At 41.0% G+C, this 22,043-nt stretch overlaps 1 protein-coding gene across 3 annotated transcripts in view; it reads left to right on the plus strand.

Annotated features, from left to right (window-relative positions):
* GCNA (germ cell nuclear acidic peptidase) overlaps positions 1-22,043 on the plus strand; it is a 62,957-nt gene that overhangs the window by 6,957 nt on the left and 33,957 nt on the right. For all 3 annotated transcript variants that reach the window (XR_010319801.1, XM_010592760.3, XM_064278548.1), the window contains exons 3-7: positions 4,122-4,168; positions 4,566-4,605; positions 8,890-8,972; positions 11,274-11,531; positions 13,628-13,703. Coding sequence is in view for 2 of the 3 variants with exons in the window: in XM_010592760.3 (XP_010591062.1) it covers positions 4,122-4,168; positions 4,566-4,605; positions 8,890-8,972; positions 11,274-11,531; positions 13,628-13,703 (504 nt within the window). In the remaining variant the exon portion in view is untranslated. The remainder of the gene's footprint in view (positions 1-4,121; positions 4,169-4,565; positions 4,606-8,889; positions 8,973-11,273; positions 11,532-13,627; positions 13,704-22,043) is intronic.

Genomic DNA, 22,043 nt, shown 5'->3' on the forward strand with positions numbered 1-22,043 from the left:
TACTGCTTTCCCTGGAAAACTTCAACCCAGCTCCTGGATACCTCCTACTAGTCCTGGAGACTCATGTGTCACTTCTTCTAGGAAGTGTTTCATGACTTAGATTAGATGCTCCTTCCATCTCTGTCGTCAGAGGCCTTATAATACTAATACTAAATTGTATATATAAAGACTTTTCTGTCTTTGCCACTAGACTTTATTTTCTTGTAGTCCCGGTACCAACATATGTTGAATCAATGAATGAACCACAGATGTAGTCATCATATTCAATTATAACATATTTATTGATTTTTTAAAAGATAACCAAGGGAATATGGGCCTGTGGTAAAAATATCCAAGCAATATAGAAGCGTATAAAGTAAAAAGTGAAAGTTCACCCTCATACGCATACCCTCCCATTCTTCTGAAGTAATAATTATTAATAATTTGGTGTTGGTCTTTCTAGATCTTTTTGCATAGTCATATAAAGTCTTTATGCTTTGTGGTCCCAGTTTCAAGGAGATCTTTGAATCTTTTACTTTAAAGTTTTTGAGGGCTCTGATGTATCTTTAAAGGCTTCTAATGTTATTTCATAGTTCTTTCATGTTAGAATTCTGGTTAAACCAACTGGCTCTTCCTAGGTGCATGTATCTCCTAATAACGGTAACATGAGCCTTGAAGTACCTTCTAGGGACTTAAACTCTTGATGGTGAATTGTACTTGGAAAGGTACCTAACAAAATTTGCCTCCTTTTTGTGTATGTATTTTTTCCTTCCTTGGGCCATTGTTCTGTTGCTTACTATTTGTCTTAGTCATCTAGTGCTGCTATAACACAAATACCACAAGTGGATGGCTTTAACAAAGAGAAATTTATTTCTGCACAGTAAAGCAGGCTAAAAGTCCAAATGCAGGGTGTCAGCTTCAAGGGAAGGTTTTCTTTCTCTGTCAGCCTTCTCATCAATCTTCCCCCAGACTAGGAGCTTCTCTGCGCAGGGACCCTGGGTCCAAAGGCTGCGCTCTGCCCCCATCACTTCTTTCTTGGTGGTCTGAGGTCCCCCTGTCTCTCTGCTCCCTTCTTTCTTTTATATCTCAAGAGATTGCCTCAAGATACAATCCAGTCCTGTAGGTTGAGTCCTGCCTCACTAACACAACTGCCGCCCATCTTCTCCCATTAACATCGTAGAGGCAGGATTTCCAACATATAGGAAAATCACACACCAGCCAAACTGATACACATTTTGGGGGGGACATAATTCGATCTATGACACTATCCAACCTGGAATTTGATATTTTACCTTTAGGGATTAGGGTGGGGCTCTCTGTTCTCTGTTGTGCTACTTTTTTTTTGTCATGTTTTAGATCCCTTGTTCCTTTTGCTTGACCTCTCAGAAAATGTGTATGTGTGTGTAACATAAAAGTATGTAAGAAAATAGAAAAAGTATGACTCACTTTTTAGTTGGTGTAATAGGTTTTTTAGAAGAGAAAGAAAACAGTTTTATTACTGAATAAGCATTAAACCAAAATGTGATGTATCACAGGTAATCCACGAAAGAGACTGCAGAGACAGAAAGGAACCTTGCCTTTTATATAGCTAAGTGACTACAACCCGTTACATTGATGTTTTCAAGATAAAATTGCTAATTTTCTTATATCTTTATGGTAGGAGGTAGGTAGAGCCACCTGAAGTTACGCTAATCTTCCTGAGAATAGAGTTTAAGATGACTAAGGCCATGTGTTGGCCTATACCCGGGGAACCTTATACTCAGCAAGAGTTTTCTTTCCTGATTAAACAACAACAAAAACTACTACTGAAGAAGTCCAGTGTACAGTGATTGATAAATGAACAGGGAATTTAATCAAGGTGGTGAGCCAGCATGTATCTTGAAAGACAGAAAAGATGTACAATCAGCTCAGTATCAACCTTCTAGGCCAAATTAAAAGTCCTGAAGAAGTGGTCAAGTCTAACTTTTTATATGTAAAACCTGAACTTCCTCACGGTTATTATGTCCACCTTCTTTAACACATATGGTATTGTCTGAGAACTATATATCACAATAACTAATGATAAGATTACCTATAATTAGGTCCTAGAATGTAGTCAGTATCCCAGCATTGAACTGATGCTTATTGCAGCCTGACTCTTCAGAGCTAGATTCTGGATCTGTGTAATGGATGGCTGACAGCAGGGTATCCAGTGGGCTGCTCTCTGGGAGTGGGATGGTCCTGAGCAGGAATATGCCTTGACTTCATCTCAGGCAGTGCTGGACAGCTGTCTGGTAACTATAACAACAGACAAAGCAGCTTGCCACAGGATAGTGAAGAATGAGTGCTAAGGCATCTGATAAACTGTGAGACAGAGAAGCAAGAGGCCCCAGCATCAAGGTTTATTGCAGGTAATAGTTGTAGCTTTGGAATCACCCTTTTTTTGCTCCTCATTGAAATGGACTTCAGTTTTTGTCCGTTGACCTAGGTACCAATCCCAACGAATTAGGCCTTCTTCAAGTAGTCAAGCCCTAAAAGCTGACCTTGCGTAGACATACCCTTTGGATTTTAATGACAATGTCTTTACCTTTCCCCTGTGACCCCTCTTGGAATTCAGTTTCATATCTTTAAATAGGAATATATCACTTGGCAGAAAACAGACTTCTCAGTTAACATTCTTCTCCTATCTTTGATTCACCTGTAAGGACTGAGTAGTATGTTGCTTCTAATTTTTCTCCACCTCTCCTGTCATCCTTCTCACTTCATAAACACTTAAAGCCTTTTTGCATTTCAGAAGCTCTGACTGGCTGTTCTCTTCATTTATTTGAGATTTTTGACATTTGGTTGCTTATGATGTTAGTTGTTGTTAGGTGCCATAGAGTCGATTCCGACTCAGCGACCCCATGTACAAAAGAAGGAAACACTGCCCAGTCCTGTGCCATGCCCACAATCATTGTTATGCTTGAGCCCATTGTTGCAGCCACTGTGTCAGTCCATCTCGTTGAGGATCTTCCTCTTTTTTGTTGACCCTGTACTCTACCAAGCATGATGACCTTCTCTAGGGGCTGATCTCTCCTGACAACATGTCCAAAGTATGTAAGACGTAGTCTCGCCATCCTTGCTTCTAAGGAGCATTCTGGTTGTACTTCTTCCAAGACAGATTTGTTCATTCTTTTGGCAGTCCATGGTATATTCAATATTCTTCACTAACACCACAATTCAAAGGCATCAATTCTTCTTTGGTCTTCCTTATTCATTGTCCAGCTTTCGCATGCGTATGATGCAGTTGAAAATACCATGGCTTGGGTCAGGTGCACCTTAGTGCTTTTCAGCACTTTAAAGAGGTCTTTTGCAGCAGATTTGCCCAATGCAATGTGTCTTTTGATTTCTTGACTGCTGCTTCCATGGATGTTGATTGTGGATCCAAGTAAAACGAAATCCTTGACAACTTCAATCTTTTCTCTGTTTATCGTGATGTTGCTTATTGGTCCAGTTGTGAGGATTTTTGTTTTCTTTATGTTGAGGTGTAATCCATGCTGAAGGCTGTGGTCTTCGATCTTCATCAGTAAGTGCTTCAAGTCCTCTTCACTTTCTGCAAGCAAGGGGTTTTGTCATCTGCATAACGCAGGTCGTTAATGAGTCTTCCACCAATCCTGATGCCCCATTCTTCTTCATATAGTCCAGCTTCTTGGATTATTTGCTCAGCACACAGAGGGAATAGTTATGGTGAAAGGATACAACCCTGATGCACACCTTTCCTGACTTTAAACCACACGACGTCCCGTTGTTCTGTACGAACAACCAGCCCTTGATCTATGTACAGGTTCCTCATGAGCCCAATTAAGTGTTCTGGAATTCCCATTCTCTGCAATGTTATCCATAATTTGTTATGATCCACACAGTCGAATGCCTTTGCATAGTCAATAAAACACAGGTAAACATCTTTCTGGTATTCTCTGCTTTCAGCCAAGATCCACCTCCATGTCCTCTTCTGAAACCGGCCTGAATTTCTGGCAGTTTCCTGTTGATATACTGCTGCAGCCACTTTTGAATGATCTTCAGCAAAATTTTACTTGCATGTGATATTAATGATATTGTTCAATGATTTTTGCATTTATGACATTAGTAGTCTACCTTTTAAAAAGTATCTTTTGTTTTTGCAGTTGCAGTGTTACTCATGACTCAAGTGGCGATAAAGAACTTGAGGCCTGTAAGTAGAGTCTACTTAAACCAGTAATTTACATTTTAAAATGGAATTTAACCATGTCTTTATAGAGATGACTGGAATGTGATTTGGGACATTTGGCATAAGGTAGTCTGAGGTTAGCTACCTTTAAGGGCTTCCTTTAGGATGGTGAAATGAAGTTTATTTCCCTTCTGTTAGGAGCAGAGGAAGTTTTCTGCGTTCCTTTTCCAATTTACTTCCTTTACCTTTTTGGTGCTGGGTCTCCTTACTTTTATTTCTTCTCTATATTCCGGGGCGGGGGGATATAAGATTCCACCCTAAATTTTAACCAGCTCTGATTTATGAACTCTGGTTTTAGGAAGTTAAAGACATGGATAAACATATTTTATCATACTTCTAATGCCTTCTTTATATGATTTAGTTGTGGCCAGAATGAGAATGGGAAAGAAGAGACCTGTCAGGTGAGTAGGAAAATTATTGAAATGACTTTTTTTTTAAGGAATAGTGTTTTAGGAAAGAAGACTTAAGAATAAATGCTACACGTGTGGTGTTCAGCAGGATCATACTGGGTATCTCACCTCGCAGCCAGGTTTAAAATATTGGATTCGTTATCCCATAGCCCATTGTCAGTTTCTTCAAAATATCTCTGGGAATCATCCCTTAACTTCCATTCTTCACTAGCTCAAGCCCCTACCAGTTTCACTCTGGTGTTAGTACAATAGCTTTTTATTTATTATTGTACTTTATGTGAAAGTTTATAGCTCAAGTTAATCTCTCATGCAAAATTTTTGTACACATATTGTCATGTGACACTACTGCAGTCCCTACAATGTGACAGCACACTCCCCCTTTCCACCCGGGTTTCCCGTGTCCATGCAGTCAGCTCCTGTCCCTTCCCGCCTTCTTATCCTGTCTTCGGAGAGGAGCTGCCCATTTGGTCTCGTGTATCTGCTTGAACTAGAAAGCACACTCTTCACGAGTATTATTTTGTGTTTTATAATCTAGTCTAATCGTTGTCTGAAGAGTGCTGTCTGGGAATGGTTTTAGTTCTGGGTTAACAGAGCATCTGGGGGCCATGGCTTCAAGGGTCCCTCCAGTCTCAGTCAGACCATTAAGTTTGGTCTTTTTACCTGAATTTGAATTATCCTCCACACTTTGCTCCCAGTCCATCAGGGGCTCTCTGTTATGTTCCCTGTCAGGGCAGATATTGGTGGTAGCCAGGCACCATCTAGTACTTCTGGTCTCTGGCTGATGGAATCCGTGGTTTATGTGGCCCCTTTGTCTCTTGGGCTATTATTTTCCTTGTGTCTTTGGTGTTCTTCATTCTCCTTTGCTCCAAGTGGGTTGGGACCAATTGATGTATCTTAGATGGCTGCTTGCGAGCTTTTAAGACCCCAGACACCACTCACCAAAGTGGGATGCAGAACATACCATAGTTTTTTAAAAGGACTCCTTGCCTTGATCTCTTCCTTCTCTGAGCCAGCCTGCATACCACTTCCAGATTAATCTCTGAGATACTGCTTTGATCATCTGGCCCTAACTTTTTTTCCAGCCTTATATACTACTATTCCTCTTTAATGAAACCCTCTGCCCTAGCCAGAGCTAGATTGAGGGATATTGCCCAGGTGTCAAACTATAGGGAGTGCTTAAAAAATCACTGGAATAAATCCAAAATGTGGTGCTAGATAACTATGGTTTTCACACTGACTCCTTGAATTACTATAGAAATGTGAACTGTAAATGTATTTTTTAATTTTATTTATTTTGTTGTTGAGAATATACACAGCAAAACATACACCAATGCCATAGTTTCTGCATGTACAATTCAGTGACATGGATTACATTTTTCGAGTTGTGCAATCATTTTCTCACCCTCCTCCTCTGAGTTGTTCTTCCCCCATTAACGTGAACTCACTGCCCCCTAAGGTTCTTATTTATTCTTTCAAGTTGCTGTTGTTGGTTTGATTCCATATAAATAGTTCTTAAAAGAGCGTAATGCTCAAGGCAGGCATTTTTCTACTAGTTGAGCTAAATTATTGTTTGGTTTTAAGATGACTTCAAGGGATATTTTTAGTTTAAGGCTTAAAGATCATCTCAGGGCAATAGTTTCTGGGGTCCATCCAGCCTTCATGGCTCCAGAAAGCCTGGAGTCCATATTTGAAATTCTGTTCTGCATTTTCCCCCTTTTGATCAAGATTCCTCTATAGAGTCCTTGATCATAATGTTTGGTGATAGTAGCCGAGCACCATCCGGGTTTTCTGGTCTCATGACAAAGGTGGCAGTTGTTCATGGGAGCAGTCAACCACCATTTCATGTCCTTCTCCTATTCCTGATTCTCCTTCTTTCTGTATTGCTCCAGGTATATAGAGACAAGTCGTTGTGCTTTGGATGGCTGCTTGCAAGCCTTTAAGACCCTACGCAGTACACAATGAAATAGGAGATAGAATTGAAGCACTAAACACCTTAGGAGGCCAATTAACTGGGATGTCTCATGAAACCATGACTCCAAACCTCCAAACCAAGGAACCAAATCCCATGAGATTTTTGGTTGTACATAAGCAGCCTTAGCAGCTACTCTTTTTCTTTTTTTGTCATTGTTGTAAATATGTCTATCACACCACTTTTGCCAATTCAACTTTTTACAGGTGTACAACTTCTTGACAGCATTTACAGTAATTGGCTGTGCAACCCTACCCTCAATAAATGCGAGTTTTCCATCACCATTAACCCCCCTTTCCCCTCCCCACCCACTCCTGGTAACCACTAATAAAATTTGATCTCTATATATTTGCTTTTCCTTGTCTTTTTATATAAGTGAAAAATAAAAAAACCAAACTCATTGCCATCAAGTCGATTCCGACTCATAGCGACCCTGTAAGACAGAGTAGAACTGCCCCATAGGGTTTCCAAGGAGTGGCTGATGGATTCGAACTGCTGACCTCTTGGTTAGCAGCTGTAGCTCTTAACCACTAAGCCACCAGTGAGGTCATACAGTATTTGTCCTTTTGTGACTGACTTATTTCACTCAGTTTAATGTCTTCCAGCTCCATCCATATTGAAGCATGTATCAAGACTTCATTTCTCCTACTAACTGAGTAGTATTCCATTGTGTGCATGTGCCACATTTTGTTTATCCGTTTATCCACTGATGGGCATTTAGGTTGTTTCCACCTTTTGGCTATTGTGAACAGTGCTGCAGTGGACACTGGTGTACAAGTGTCCGTTTGAGTATCTGCTTTCAAGTCTTTTGGGTATATACCTAGGAGTGGAAATGCTAGGTCATATGGTAGTTCTAACGGAAACCCTGGTGGCATAGTGGTTAAGCTCTATGGCTGCTAACCAAAGGGTCAGCAGTTCGAATCCGCCAAGCGCTCCTTGGAAACTCTACGGGGCAGTTCTACTCTGTCCTATAGGGTCTCTATGAGTCGGAATCGACTCGATGGCACTGGGTTTGGGTATGGTAGTTCTATTTTTAGTTTTTTGAGGAAATGCCAAACTGTTTTCCACAACAGCTATACCATTTTGCATTCCCACCAGCAATAGATAAGAGTTTCAGTTTCCCCACATGGTCCCTACACTTGTTACTTCCGTCTTCCTTTTTTTTTTTTTTTAATCTTAGCCTTCCTTGTGGGAGTGAAATGGTATCTCTTTGATGGCTAATGACATTGAGTGTGTTTTCATGTGTTTGGTGGCCATTTGAATGTCCTCTTTTGTGAAACGTTGATTCAGGTCCTTTGCTTATTTTGTGCTTGAGTTATTAGTCTCTTTGTTGTTAAGTTATCGAAATTTTTTATATATTCTGGTTATTAGATTCTTGCTGGATGCGTGGTTTCCGAAGATACTCTCACAGCCGGTAGCTTGCCTTTTCCCTTTTTTGGTAAAGTCTTTTGACGAACAGAAGTTTTTTTAATTTTTATGAGGTCCCACTTATTTGTTTATTTTTTGCTGTTTGTGCTTTTGTTATTAGATTAGATAATCTATTGTTGAAAGCTGGGCTCTACAGCATTGCCCCTGCAAAGGTTTTTTTTTTTTTGTCTCGTGATAAAAGTATATCATACTTCTTGTACCAAAAAAAGCCCAAGCCCATTGCCATTAAGTTGATTCCCACTCATAGTGACCGTTTGGGAAATGCAGAAAGGTGATGAATTCCAACCCTGCTAGAACCTCTGACCCAAGTACCATGGCTGGCCGAGAATGAGGATCCCACAGAAGAGCTCACCACCACCTAGGCTGCACAGGGGCACTGCTGAGATCGTCTCTTGCCAGAGCAATCTGTCAGAGTGTGGTGCTAGCTTCAAGTTGCAAAGAGTGGTGTTGAGGAGAAATCTCCTGCTCTAAGACTGTTTTTCTCCATCTTTGGCTCTCTACCCTTCTTCTCAGACAAGTGGATCTCAAAGTCGATAAAGAAAAATGACAATGAACTGAACATTTCCCTCATCTATTTCCCACTGCACCTAAGCTACTGGAATATATACTCTCTCTGACAGGGCCATCTCACTCTCAGTATTTGACAGACACCTTCTGAAAGGGTGCAAAGGATGAAAAGATGCCATGGAAATATTTAGTAGAAAATTGGAAAAGAGAAAAATCAGGAATAATGGGAAGATTAAGTAGTTCCAACAAAGGGTAACAGAGTGATTTCAGGAACCAAAAAAAATTTTTTTTAAAGTGATCATGTTCATTGTTGGAAAGGTAGAAAACGCCATGAAAAGAAGAATGCTGCATCCATATTTTTTGTTTTTCAGCTGTGTGGCGACTGACTCAGAATCAGATGACGAATACTTCGATGAGGAAAATAAAGTTAAGATGTGCGAAACAAGTAGCGAAGGCAAGTACACTACCAACGCTTAGAGAAGTGCTTGAGCTCTGAGGCCTCACTACACACAGTACATGTAGCCTAACTAAACTTTCTATTCTGGAATCACTTAGTAGTGAGTGTTACCATTTCTTCTTTCACGTGCTCGGAGATAGATATGGCTGGCCTCATCACATCTCCTGGTAAGTTTCCTAATGCAGCAGTAACTGTTCTTGCTGCCTTATGCCTCAGGCATCCCCCCTCAGTACAGTTCTTACCTATCTAGAACAATATCAAGGAAGCAGAGGGGGGACAGTCAAGAACTGAGGCTTAGAAGTATGAAGGCCGTTCCGCTCTTTTCTCCCTGTCTAGGTATGGGAATGGCAAAGAGGAGGAAAGAGGAATAATGGGTATGGACTCGTTCTTCTTTCCAGCTTAATGGAAAAGCTTGGGTGGATAATAGTCATGGGTCAGCAGGCAATGACTTGTCAGGGAAAATCCTTGCTTTCTCCATCTAGCTGTTTGTCTTTGCCTTTCTCTACATTTTCTAGAGATTTTTTTTTTCTTAGAGCTTGTTTCCCGCAGCAGGTCCTTGTCTCTTTGCATTCGGAGGCTTTTTTTTAACCTTTTGGGAAGCCCAGAGCTTTACTCACAGTTCAGAACCTGCCCAGCTGGCATGAAACACATGAAGACTAGGAGCTTCTTAAGCATTAAGGATGATATTTTATTTATCTTTATTTGCTCAGTACCAGGTATAGGGCATGAAACATAGGCACCTAGTTAATGCTTGCTGAACTGAACTTAACTGAAAATTGGAGGTCCCGAAAGCACAGGCTATTTCCTTGCTAAGTACCCAAGAGCTACAGTCGGTCAGAGTTTCCTAGCCAACCTGGGATATTAGAACAGGAACAGGAGAGGTGGCTTGGAACCCTAGTCTCCTACAGTTTCACCACCTGCTCCTCTAATTTCTTTATTTCCTCTCTGTTTCTAGCTCTGGGTGGATGTGACTAAGCAGGGCAGAGGTCCAGCTGTAGAGTAGGGGGTGTGACAAGTTACTGTAATGCAAGGGGAACCTGAAGGGAGGTAGCTCCAGAGCAGGGTATGAATGACAGAGCCAGAAACCAGTTCATCACCATAGGCCACAAGTTGCTTACTTCTTGAATCAGAGCATGTTGTTTAAGTGTTCAAGGGCTTTACTGGGGCTGCCTTGAGGTGCCCCTCACAGTGTTATAGGAACACGCTGGTCTTGCTGTTGGCCCTGCAGAGCATCTTCTTTTGAGGAGGGAAATTTCCAACCAGGCTTCTCTTACCTTTCTGACCTTTGGACTCTAGCTGTGGGCATCCATCCCAGTAATGGGGGCAGGGGGGGCAGTGACGATTGTCTTCGTAAATTTCTTTTTTCTCCTCCATGAGTCATTTCTTTTGTTGTTATGTAATGAATTTAGACAATTTTACGGAAAGAGAAGGTCTGATGAGTTTTAACACATACTTCCAACCTTACTTCTGATCTTTGTCAATTTTTAAAATATATCTTAAGCAGTGTGTCACTACTTTTTAAAAAAAAATTTCAACTGCAGGTGGGAAATCTTTTAATTTTCTCAGAAGGATGATTTTTTTTTTTTTACCGTAGGGACACTCCCTCCTTTCTCTTTACTTATTGAATATTTGAAGTTTTTTGATAATTAGCTCAAATAACAGATGAGACTCTCAAAAAAATTATCCCAAATCTCCATTTTTTGATAAAGAGTTTTTGTACCGCAAATACATCTTCACATCTTCCTCATGCCATGGTTTATATTTTTATATTTGGAAACCTAGAAATTGAGCTCTGCACAGACTTCAGAGACCATCTGGTGTTAAAAAAAAAAAAAAAAACACCCACTTATTTAAAGAACCCCTCAGTGAGGGGCAGTGGTATTCCTAATGTTTCTAAGGCCTCTTACTCAGTGGTTTTGAGAGCTTTGGATATATGGACTAGTTAAAAAATTAAATTTTGATGACCAACATAAAGTTACCGATTAAAAAAAAATTTAATGAAGGAAATAAATTTCCAGCTACTACTTACTAGGACCATAATTTCATGGAGAGCACCAAAAATTTAGCAAGGACATAATCTCAAAATATAGGGCAGTCTTTTAAATTGTAGAAATAGAATAACTGTGGTTCTAAAAAGTCTTAATGTCATAGCTCCTGACTTATTTAACTTGTGTGCAATAATCTGCTGAAGTTTAGTGAATAAGGGCATGGAGGGAGGGAGTATGTGTGTGTGTGTGTGTGTGTGTGTGTGTGAGAGAGAGAGAGAGAGAAAGAGAGATTGTATCTCTTGAATTTCAGATGAGATTCTGGAAAAGTCATCTGATACTGATGAAGAGTTTGCCACCGGGAAGCTTCCGTTTCTTCTTGATGATGATAGCGTTGATTTGGAGGTTGACAAGCAGAATCCTGGTGAAAACCTCTGCCAACCACCAAATGCTACTGAGCCTAAAGTAGAAAATGTGGATGGAAAGTTGTCAGCTGATGAAGAGTTGGAACCTGTGGTGGAACAACCAAAGAAAAAGAAAAAGAAAACCAAAAATATCTCTGTGACACCTGGTAAGCCAAGTATGCCTATCCTGCCTAATATCCTTAGCCAGCCACAAGTGCCAGGCATGCCCATCCTGCCTGGTATGCTCTTTCTGCAGGAGATGTTTGTCTCGTCAGGTGTGCCTATACTGTCTACCAACCCTAAGTCATTTTAGCAACTTCATAGTGGCCAAGGTAGGTAGCCATCTCAGTGAAAAGGATCTTTCAGGGAATGGTGGAGGAACTCAGTCTGTATTCTAGATCGAAGAGTTGCGTAGGGCTAAACTAATCAGCAAATACTTAAGAATCAATTAACTGTAAACAGAACAAAATGCAAGCCCCTAGTCTTTGTATTCAAGGAATTTTCAGACTAATTTGGAAGGTGGAAATAATATATGTGAAATAACAGTTGAGTACTGATTAACTACAGTAGGAAATTCAGAGAATGTACAGGTTAACGAGCACTTGGGTAGTTAGCAAAGGTGTATCTTAGCCGAAGTGAGGGATGGGTCCAAAATCCTTTTGGTTGTATGGGCTTGATACGAGAGGGCCTTCACAGTGGGGCAGACAACCTGAGCGAAGACCTGAAACTGGAATGAGCATATGAGTGGAAGTAAAGTTACTGGCCTGGCTACAGAGGAGGGAAAGTATCCAATCTGAAACACCTGGCAAGTGTACACTAATGGAAGGTTTGGGATTGGTTTGTTGTTGCCATTTAAAACTGTCATATACAGTGAAACCCGTGAGAACCGGAACTCAACGGGACTGCCTTGTTTTTCCAGGTCTCGCAAGTTTTCTGCCTTTTGTAGGGTGTAGTCTTACCATTTTTCTATCGCTTGTTTTAGTGGAAAATATTTGTGTTTTCCTTCACTGACAGGTTTCCGCCTTACACAGGTTCCAGCTTTTGAAGACTTTATTGTAGTAGGAAGGAGGTGCAACATTAGTTTTTCAGATGGCCCTGAGGGAAGGTTGACCCAGATGAGTTTTGATGGGGGCCAGTTTTCCTTGGCTTGGTATGGAGGATTAAAAGTGAGGTAGACAGTTTTTATTTGACTTGATTCAGAAATTGTTCTCTAAAACTAAACAAACTCTTTTTTTGTGTTTACAAATTGCACCACAGCACCAATGTCCCTGCTGCTCCTCTTGAGCTTACATGATAAATATAATTTTTCTTCACTATTTTACAATTGAACACTAAGGGGGAAGATAGGATTCCACCATCTTGGAAGGGTTATTTGAGCTGTTGGCAGGATCTTTAAAAGTATAAAGAAGCCAGTCAACCTTCCCACCCATTTTCTTCTTGCTCTCTGAACATATCACATGTTCTCATTTTCTCCATGTCTTAGTATTTGCTGTTTCCATCTACCTAGAGTGCTTTCTTACTGCATTTTTTGTCCTGAGGCAATCTCATTTTTCTTAGGACCCATCCCAATTGTTACTTCCTCTCTGAAGCCCTAAGTCAGAATTATTCCTCCCTCTTGGGTTCCCAAAGCTCTTAGAACTCATCTCTACGAAAGCGCTAATCACACTGTGTTATAATATGTCTCTGAATCTCTCTCCCCCAAATGACTGTGAACCTCTTGCAGGGAGAACTCTTAACTCTCTTTTAATCTCTCCCTGGTGCTCAGCACATAATGTTTAGTAATTTTTTTTAAATAAATGAATGAATGGCATGAGCCGTAAGTCTCTGGCTAGAGCACCTAGGCAGTATGAGTCATAGACTAAGGGAGAAAGACCTGGCTTCCATATTGGATGAAGGTACTGCCTAGACACCAGCCACTTCTCATAGCAAGTGAGTGAGCTGTGCCACACCACTGCTTATACTGCAGATGCCTCAGTTGCCCATAAAGTCCAGTCTCTAGGGGCATGCGCAGGTAACCTCAGCACAGCCCTCAGTACATATGACAGAATCCACCTAGCTTACTCTGCCGACCGCTGTGAGAGTTACATAGGGAAAATCATTCAGAATGACTAATGAAGTAGTCTGGAGTCTTTAGACAGACAGACAATTTTCATTTATAGATACTGCCCTCTGGGCTTAGTTATAGGGGCTCTTGGGCTTGCCCTCAGTCAGTTGCTGGATGGTACCAGTTTTCAGAGTACAAGTGAACTATTTATCTTTTCAGTTCCTGCAAGAGAAAAAAGACCTAGGGCTTCGAAGAAGAAACCCCGCTTTGCAGAATTTGAGGAATACCAGACTGGGTATGTATTGCTCGTGTTCACTTTAACAGTAGTAGATTGCACAATTATCCCATGTTAAGCAATCCACTAAGCATTCGGGGGTCTTCAAGGGGATGAAGGAGTCCGGTCAGGACATAAGCAGGAGGACGAGGTGTCTCTGCAGGCTCCCCTCCTACCTTTTCCCCTAGCCTATCAGCAGCAGATTCAGGTGTGGGCAGTCTGGAAGAATCACTGCAATTACCTGGCCAGAGTGGAGCCCTTTTGCCCCCACAGCATCTCTGACCTCTGAGATTTCCTTTGTCCTTAAACTCAGGTTAAAGAACGATGTGTAGCCAAACACAACTCTTTTTCAGGCTGGATATAGCCTACTGGCCACTAGTTTGCACTGTCGTTGTTGTTAGGTGTGTTGTGTCTATTTTGACTCATAGCGACGCTATGTAACAGAGTAGAACTGCCCCATAATGTTTTCTAGGCTGCAGTCTTTTTTTTTTTTCTATTGTGCTTTGGATGGAGGTTTACAGAACAATTTAGTTTCTCATTGAACAATTAATACACGTATGGTTTTGTGACATTGGTTGCCATACCCCCAGCATGTCAACACTCTCCCCTTCTCGACCTTGGGTTCCCCGTTTCCGTTGGTCTTGCTTTCCTGTTCCCTCCTGCCTTCTAGTTCTTGCCCCTGGGCTGGTGTGACCCCTTAGTCTCTTTTTTTTATGGGCCTGTCTAATCTTTGGCTGAAGGGTGAACCTCAGGAGTGACTTCAGAACGGAGATAAAAAGGTGTCTGGGGGCCATACTCTCGGGGTTTCTCCAGCCTCTGTCAGAACAGTATGTCTGGTCTTTTGTGTGTGTGTGAGTTAGAGTTTTTTTCTATATTTTTCTCCAGCTGTGTCCAGGACCCTCTATTGTGATCCCTATCAAAGCAGTCAGTGGTGGTAGCCAGGCACCATCTAGTTGTGCTGGACTCAGTCTGGGCCACTCACAAGCTTTTAAAACCCCAGATGCTACTCGTCAAAGTAGGATGCAGAGCATTTTCTTTACCAACTATGTTAAGCCAGTTGAGCTAGATGTTCCCCAAGACCACGGTCCCCACAGCCCTCAGCCCAGCAATTTGGTCCCTCAGGGAATTTGGATATGTCTATGGAGCTCCCATGACCTTGTCTTGGACAAGTTGTGCTGGATTCCCCAGTATTGTGTACTGTCCTACCCTTCACCAAAGTTGCCACTTATCTATTGTTTATTTAGTGCTTTTCCCTCCCCCACAACTCCCCTCCCTTGTAACCATCAAAGATTGTTTCTTTCTGTGTATAAACCTTTTCATGAGTTTTTACAATAGTGGTCTCATACAGTATTTGTCCTTTTGTGATTGACTTATTTCACTCAGCATAATGCCCTCGAGATTCATCCATGTTAGGAGATGCTTCACAGATTCATCATTGTGCTTTATCGTTATGTAATACTCCATTTTGTGTCTGTACCATAGTTTGTTTATCCATTCATCTGTTGATGGGCATCTAGGTTGTTTCCATCTTTTTGCTATTGTGAGTAACGCTGCAGTGAACATGGGTGTGCATGTGCCTATTCGTATGATGGCTCTTATATCACTAGGATATATTCCTAGGAGCGGGATTGCTGGTTCATATAGTATTTCTATTTCTAGCTTTTTAAGGAAGCACCATATCATTTTCTAAAATGGTTGTACCATTTTGCATTCCCACAAGCAGTGCATACAAGTTCCAGTCTCTCTGCACCTCTCCAACATTTGTTGTTTTCTGTTTTTCAGATTCTTGCCAGTAATGTCAGAATGAGATGGGAATCTCATTGTAGTTTGGATTTGTATTTATCTAATGGCTAGTGATGGCGAGCATTTTCTCATGTGTCTGTTTGCTGCCTGAAACTCTTCTTTGGTGAACTGTCTGTTCATATCTTTTGCCCATGTTTTAATTGGATTATTTGTCTTTTTGTTGTAGAGGTGATGGATTTTCCTGTAGATTTTAGAGATTAGACCTTTGTCGGATAGCCAAAAATTTTTTCCCAGTCTGTAGGTTCTCTTTTAACTCTTCTGGTGAAGTCTTTTAATGAGCTTAAGTGTTTTATTTTTAGAAGGTCCCAGTTATCTAGCTTATCTTCTGGTGTTTGTGTATTGTTAGTTATAGTTCATATTTATGCTGTGTATTAGGGCCCCTGGCATTGGCCCCATTTTTTCTTCCATGATCTTTATAGTTTTTGGTTTTATATTTAGGTCTTTGATCCATTTTGAATTAGCTTCTGTGTATGGTGTGAGATATGGCTCCTGTTTCATTTTTTTTCAGAGGGACATCCAGTTTTGCCAGCACCGTTTGTTCAAAGGACTGTCTTTTCCCCGTTTAATGGACTTCGGGCCTTTGTCAAAGATCAGGAGGCCCTAGGTAGATGGATTTACATCTGGGTTCTCGATTCTGTTCCATTGGTCTATACTAGGCTGTTTTGGCTACTGTAGCTATATAGTAGGTTTTGAGGTCAGGTAGTGTGAGGCCTCCTCCTTTGTTCTTCAATAACCCTTTACTTATCTGGGGCTTCTTTCCTTTCCATATAAAGTTAATGATTAGTATTTCCATCTCAGTAAAGAAGGGTGTTGGTATTTGGATCTGGATTGCATTGTGTTTGGTAGAATTGTCATTTTCACAATGTTGAGTCTACCTATCCATGAGCATGATACGTTTTTCCATTTGTGTAGGTCTCTTTTGGTTTCTTGCTGTAGTATTTTGTAGTTTTCTTTGTATAGATCTTTTATGTCCCTGGTTAGATTTATTCCTAAGTATTTTATTTTTTTAGGAGCTATTATAAATGGTATTGCTTTCCTGATTTCCTTTTCATAGTTCCCTTTATCGGTGTATAGGAATCCAACCGATTTTTGCATGTTTATCTTGTATCCTGCTACTCTGCTGAATCTTTCTACTAGTTCTAGTAGTTTTCTTGTGAATTTCTTTGTGTTCTCTACGTAAAGTATCATATCATCCACAAATAAGGATAGTTTTACCTCTTACTTACCAATCCGGATGTCCTTTATTTTTTTTTATCTAGGCTGTAATCTATGGAAACAGATTGCCAGGTCTTTCTCCCGTGGAACCACTGGGTGGGTTTGAACCACAAGCCTTTTGGTTAGCAGCTGAGTGCTTAACTATTGCACCATGAGGGCCTCTTCAATTTGCACTAAACCAAGGCAAATAAAGTGCAAATGGTGAGAAGGCAGCACTGACAGGTTTTTATGACCCACTGGACTTGGAGGGAGCGGAGTCAAGATTATCTTCCAGGTTTTTATATTGTTTTGGATTAACCCAGTTACTCTTACTACTCTGTATATCCTTGTGAATTTTTAAAGCTTAAATGTTAGGATGAAGTGGCTTGCTTGTAGTTCCTTTATTTGTATTAAGCCCTACATAGCCGATACTGAAAATAATAGCAGATCATTTAGAGCAAAGACATGTTAATACTTAAAGAAACCCAAAAGTTAACACATTTTTCCATTTAAGTTCCAGGAACTTCTCACTTTTTCCCTTAAATCTATGAGGTTTTTACCTGCATTCAGGAGTAATATATTTCCATATATCTGAGTTGTCTTACAAAAGAAGGAATGTATGTGAAGGATTGTGTGTTTATTTTTTATCTGTATTTTGGGATAATAAATGCATCTTAAGGGGAGAAATAGGCCCCTGGGTGGCGCAAATGGTTTGCGCTTGACTACTAACTAAAAGATTGGAGTTTCAGTTGCCATGCCAGAATTGCCATGGAGGAAAGGCCTGGCGATCAGCTTCCATAAAGATTACAGCCAAGAAAACCCTATGGAGCGGTTCTACTCTGGAACAAATATGTGTGCAAAGGCATGAGTCGGAATTGAGTCGATGGCAAGGTAGGTTTTGGGTAAGGGAGAAAAAAGAATGATGTGTCAGGCGATGGAGCAACAGGGTCTTTCTATTTCTATGCTTCTCTCTGGGTGAGATAGTGGGCAGTAGTTCGGTATGTTCTTGCTTGGATAGACCCCTTTCAACAAAGTTTCTCCTGGAATTCTAGATACATACGTTAGCTGCTTTGTCCATGGGGATAGGTGTCTTGGATAGCTCCCAGGCTGCTTTGCTAGAGGTGTGACAAAAGAAAAGCGAAGCTGCCCCTTGGTGTCATTGTCAGTCTGCATCATCCAAAGGAGGCTAGCCTGTCTGGACTCTTAACTGTTGCTTTGGTACTTCCTGTGTCAGTCTGTAGGCTTCCTGTTGTGCTGCTGTGTAGGTTGCTTTGTTGGTCATGGTGTCTGATATACTCAGTTTGGTGGCTTGTTGGTTCTTCTGATGTGGAGATGCTTAGCTGCAGTAAAGTGGCACAGGTGAAGTTATGCTAAGCCATGAGGCTTGGTTTGTACTGCACAAACACAGGCACACAGGGGTCGTGTTCTCTGCTGAAATCTGCAGATAGTGCAAGTTTTCACCTACCACTTTTCTGATGTAGATTTGTTTTCAGAACTAACTAATTTGAGCAAGACTGTTATCAGGCTTTGGAATTAAGACCCTTTAGCCTCCTATGTCTTGTCTGTATGTCTCCCTTCTCCCCACCCCAGCCTCCTTACATAGGGGTCTATTTTGTGAATTAAAGGCTGAGTGTTCTGACAAAATCTCAGTCTCAAGACTTCTGCTAAGTCAGAAACCACTCCCTGTGTTTGCTCTTCTTTTTATTTTCTTGCTCTGTGGGTTCATCTTTCTGGACTTTTGGATTACTCCACCCAAGATAAAAATGTTTTAAGTAAATAGTTATTGAAAGTGTGAGTGCTTTATGTGCTCAGCGCCTTTCTTTGTGCCATCTAAATTAACCCTTTTGAAAGGTGAGTCAGCAATTGTGGTATAATGGAAAGACCATGAAACTTGGATCAGAAGACTCATGTCTCTGTCAGCTTTGGGCAGGTCACTTAGCAATAGTTTATTTGAAGGGTTTTTGTGAGGATTAAATATGATAATGCAAACGGAAGTTCTTTGCAGCAGTAAAAGTACTACCCAAATGTTCTTATTAGAGGTGGAGATGTGGTTATTCTAGGCCCATGAGAACACGTGTGCCAAGGCCTGGAAGTAGAAAATGGCAGTTTTCATCCAGGGAACATTTTAATAGCCCACTTTGGCCAGACTGGGAATGGTGGCTGAAAATAGAAGTTGGGATCAGATTGATGAGAGCCTTGAATGCCAGGCCAAGCAGTCAGTGAAAAACCAGATGGGAACATAATTGGAACATGGCTTAGACACATTCTCTGGAGGTGTGTGTAGATGGATGAAAGAGCCTGGCGGTAAGGAGCACATTTAGGGGAATGCTGCAGTACCCAGGCGTAAAGTGGAGGACAAGAACTTGAATTAGGGTGGTGACAGGGGGATGGAAAGGAGGGGCTGGGTAGAAGAGATGATGTGAAGGAAATATCAGTATTTTTTTGTAACTATTTTTTTTTTATGGGATAAGGGAGAAAAAAATTTTTTAACTTGAGATTTAGTTTATTTTGATTCTTTTTATTTTATACTAACAAGTAATTAATACTTGTCTTCCAATAAAAAATTATTTATTTTGTTGTTGAGAAATATACACAGCAAAACATACACCAATTCAACAATTTCTGCATGTACGATTCAGTGGCATTGATTACATTCTTCAGGTTGTGCCAACATTCTCACCTTCCTTTTCTGAGTTGTACCTCCCCCATTAACATAAACTCACTGCCCTTTAAGTTTCCTATCTAATCTTTCAAGTTGCTGTTGTCAATTTGATCCCATATAAAAGAGCATAATGCTCAAGGCATATAAAAGAGCATAATGCTCAAGGCAGACATTTTATACTAGTTAAGCTAAACTACTGTTTGGTTTTAAGAAGACTTTCAGGGGATATTTTTGGTTTAAGGTTTAAAGATTATCTCAGGGCAGCAGTTTCAGGGGTTCATCCAAGTTCTATAGCTCCAGAAAGTCTGGAGTCCATGAGAATTTGAATTCTGTTTTGCATATTCCCCTTTTGATCAGGATTCCTCTATAGAATCCTTGACCAGAATGGTCAGTAATGGTAGCAGGGCACCATCCAGTCCTTAGGTCTCACGGCAAAGGTGGCAGTTGCTCATGGAAGCAATTAGCCACACGTTCCATTTCCTCCTACTATTCCGGACTCTCCTTCTTCCTCTGTTGCTCCAGGTGACTAGGGACCAATTGTCATGTTCTGGATGGCTGGCTTACAGGCTTTTAAGACCCCAGGCACTAGGAGGTAGAACAGAACCATTAAACACATTATTAGGCCAGTTGACTGGATGTCCCATGAAACCGTGACCCTAAACCTCCAAACCAAGGAACCAAATCCCATGAGTTGTTTGCATAAGCAGCCTCACCAGCAGTACTTCTTTTTTTGTCGTTGTTGTAAATATGTCTGTCACACAACTTTTGCCAATCCAACTTTTTACAAAACATATTGACAGCACTTCCGATAATTGGCTGTGCAACCCTACCATTAATAAATGTGATTTTCCGTCACCATAAACCGAATCTCAGTACTTCATATGCAATAAACCCCCTCTCGCCTTCCCTCCTGCCTCTGGTAACCACTGAAAAACTTTGTTCTCTATACATTTGTCTTTTCTTATCTTTTTATGTAAGTGAGGTTGTTCAATATCTGTCTTTTTGTGATTGACTTATTTCATTCAGCATAATGTCTTCCAGCTCCATCCATATTGAGGCATGTATCAAGACTTCGTTTCTCCTACCAGCTGAATAATATTCCATTGTATGTATGTACCACATTTTGTTTATCCATTCTTCTTCTGCTGGGCATTTAGGTTGTTTCAACCTCTTGGCTATTGTGAATAGTGCTGCAGTGAACATTGGTGTACACGTCTCTTTTTGAGTCTCCGCTTTCAAGTCTTTTAGATATATACCTAGGAGTGGAATTGCTGGGTCATATGGTAGTTCTGTTTTTAGTTTTTTGAGGAGCCGCTACACTGTTTTCCACAATGGCTGTAACATTTTGCATTCCCACCAGCAATGAATAAGGATTCCAGTTTCCCCATACCCTTGCAGTTCGCTGTTTTCTTGTGTGTGTGTGTGTGTGTGTGTGTGTGTTTTAAGTGAAAGTATACAGTTCAGGTTAGTTTCTCATACAAAAATTTATACACATATTGTTATGTGACCCTAGTTGCTCTCTCTATAATGTGACAGCACACTCCTCTTCTCCTCCCTGTATTTCCCATGTCCATTCAACCAGCTCCTTCCCTTTCTGCCTTCTCATCTCACCTCTGGACAGGAGCTGCTCATTTAGTCTCATTTTTTATCTACTTGAGCTAAGAAGCACACTCGTCACCAATATCATTTTATGTCTTGTAATCCAGTCTAATCTTTGTCTGAAGAGTTGACGTCGGGAATGGTTTTAGTTTTGGGCTAACAGAGCATCCGGGGGCCATGTCTTCCGGGGTCCCTCCAGTCTCAGTCAGATCATTAAGTCTGGTCTTTTTACTAGAATTTGAGTTCTGCACCCCACTTTTCTCCTGCTCCACCAGGGACTCTCTGTTGTGTTCCCTGTCAAGGCGGTCATTGGTGGTAGCCCGGCACCGTCTATTTCCTGTGGTCTCAAGCTGATGAAGTCTGGTTATATGGCCTTTTCTGTCTCTTGGGCTCATATTTTCTTTCTATCTTTGGTGTTCTTCATTCTCCTTTGCTCCAGGTGGGTTGGAAGTCTGGTTTATATGGCCTTTTCTGTCTCTTGGGCTCATATTTTCCTTGTATCTTTGGTGTTCTTCATTCTCCTTTGCTCCAGGTGGGTTGGGACCAATTGATGCATCTTAGATGGCTGCTTTCTAGCCTTTAAGACCCCAGATGCCTCTCACCAAAGTGGGATGCAGAATGTTTTCTTAATACACTTCATTATGCCAAATGACCTAGATTTCCCCTGAAACCATGGTCCCCAGACCCCGCCCCTGCTACTCTGTCCCTCGAAGTGTCTGGTTGTATTCAGGAAACTTCTTAGCTCTTGGATTAGGCCAGCTGTGCTGACTTCCCCTGCATTGCATGTTGTCCTTCCCTTCCCCTCTCCCTCCCTCCCCACCCCTGTAACCATCAAAGAATGCTTCTTCTGTGTTTAAACCTTTTCTTTAGTTCTTATAATAGTGGTCATATATAATATTTGTCCTTTTGCGGCTGACTAATTTCAGTCAGCGTGATGGCTTCCCGATTCATCCATGTTATGAGATGTTCCGAGGATTCATAGTTGTTCTTTATCGTTGCATAATATTCCATTGTGGGAATATACAATAGTTTGTTTATCCATTCATGTGTTGGTGGGCACCTTGGTTTTTTCCGTCTTTTTGCTATTGTGAACAGTGCTACAG

The sequence above is a fragment of the Loxodonta africana genome, chromosome X (genome assembly GCF_030014295.1).
Source record: "Loxodonta africana isolate mLoxAfr1 chromosome X, mLoxAfr1.hap2, whole genome shotgun sequence".
NCBI lineage: Eukaryota > Metazoa > Chordata > Mammalia > Proboscidea > Elephantidae > Loxodonta > Loxodonta africana.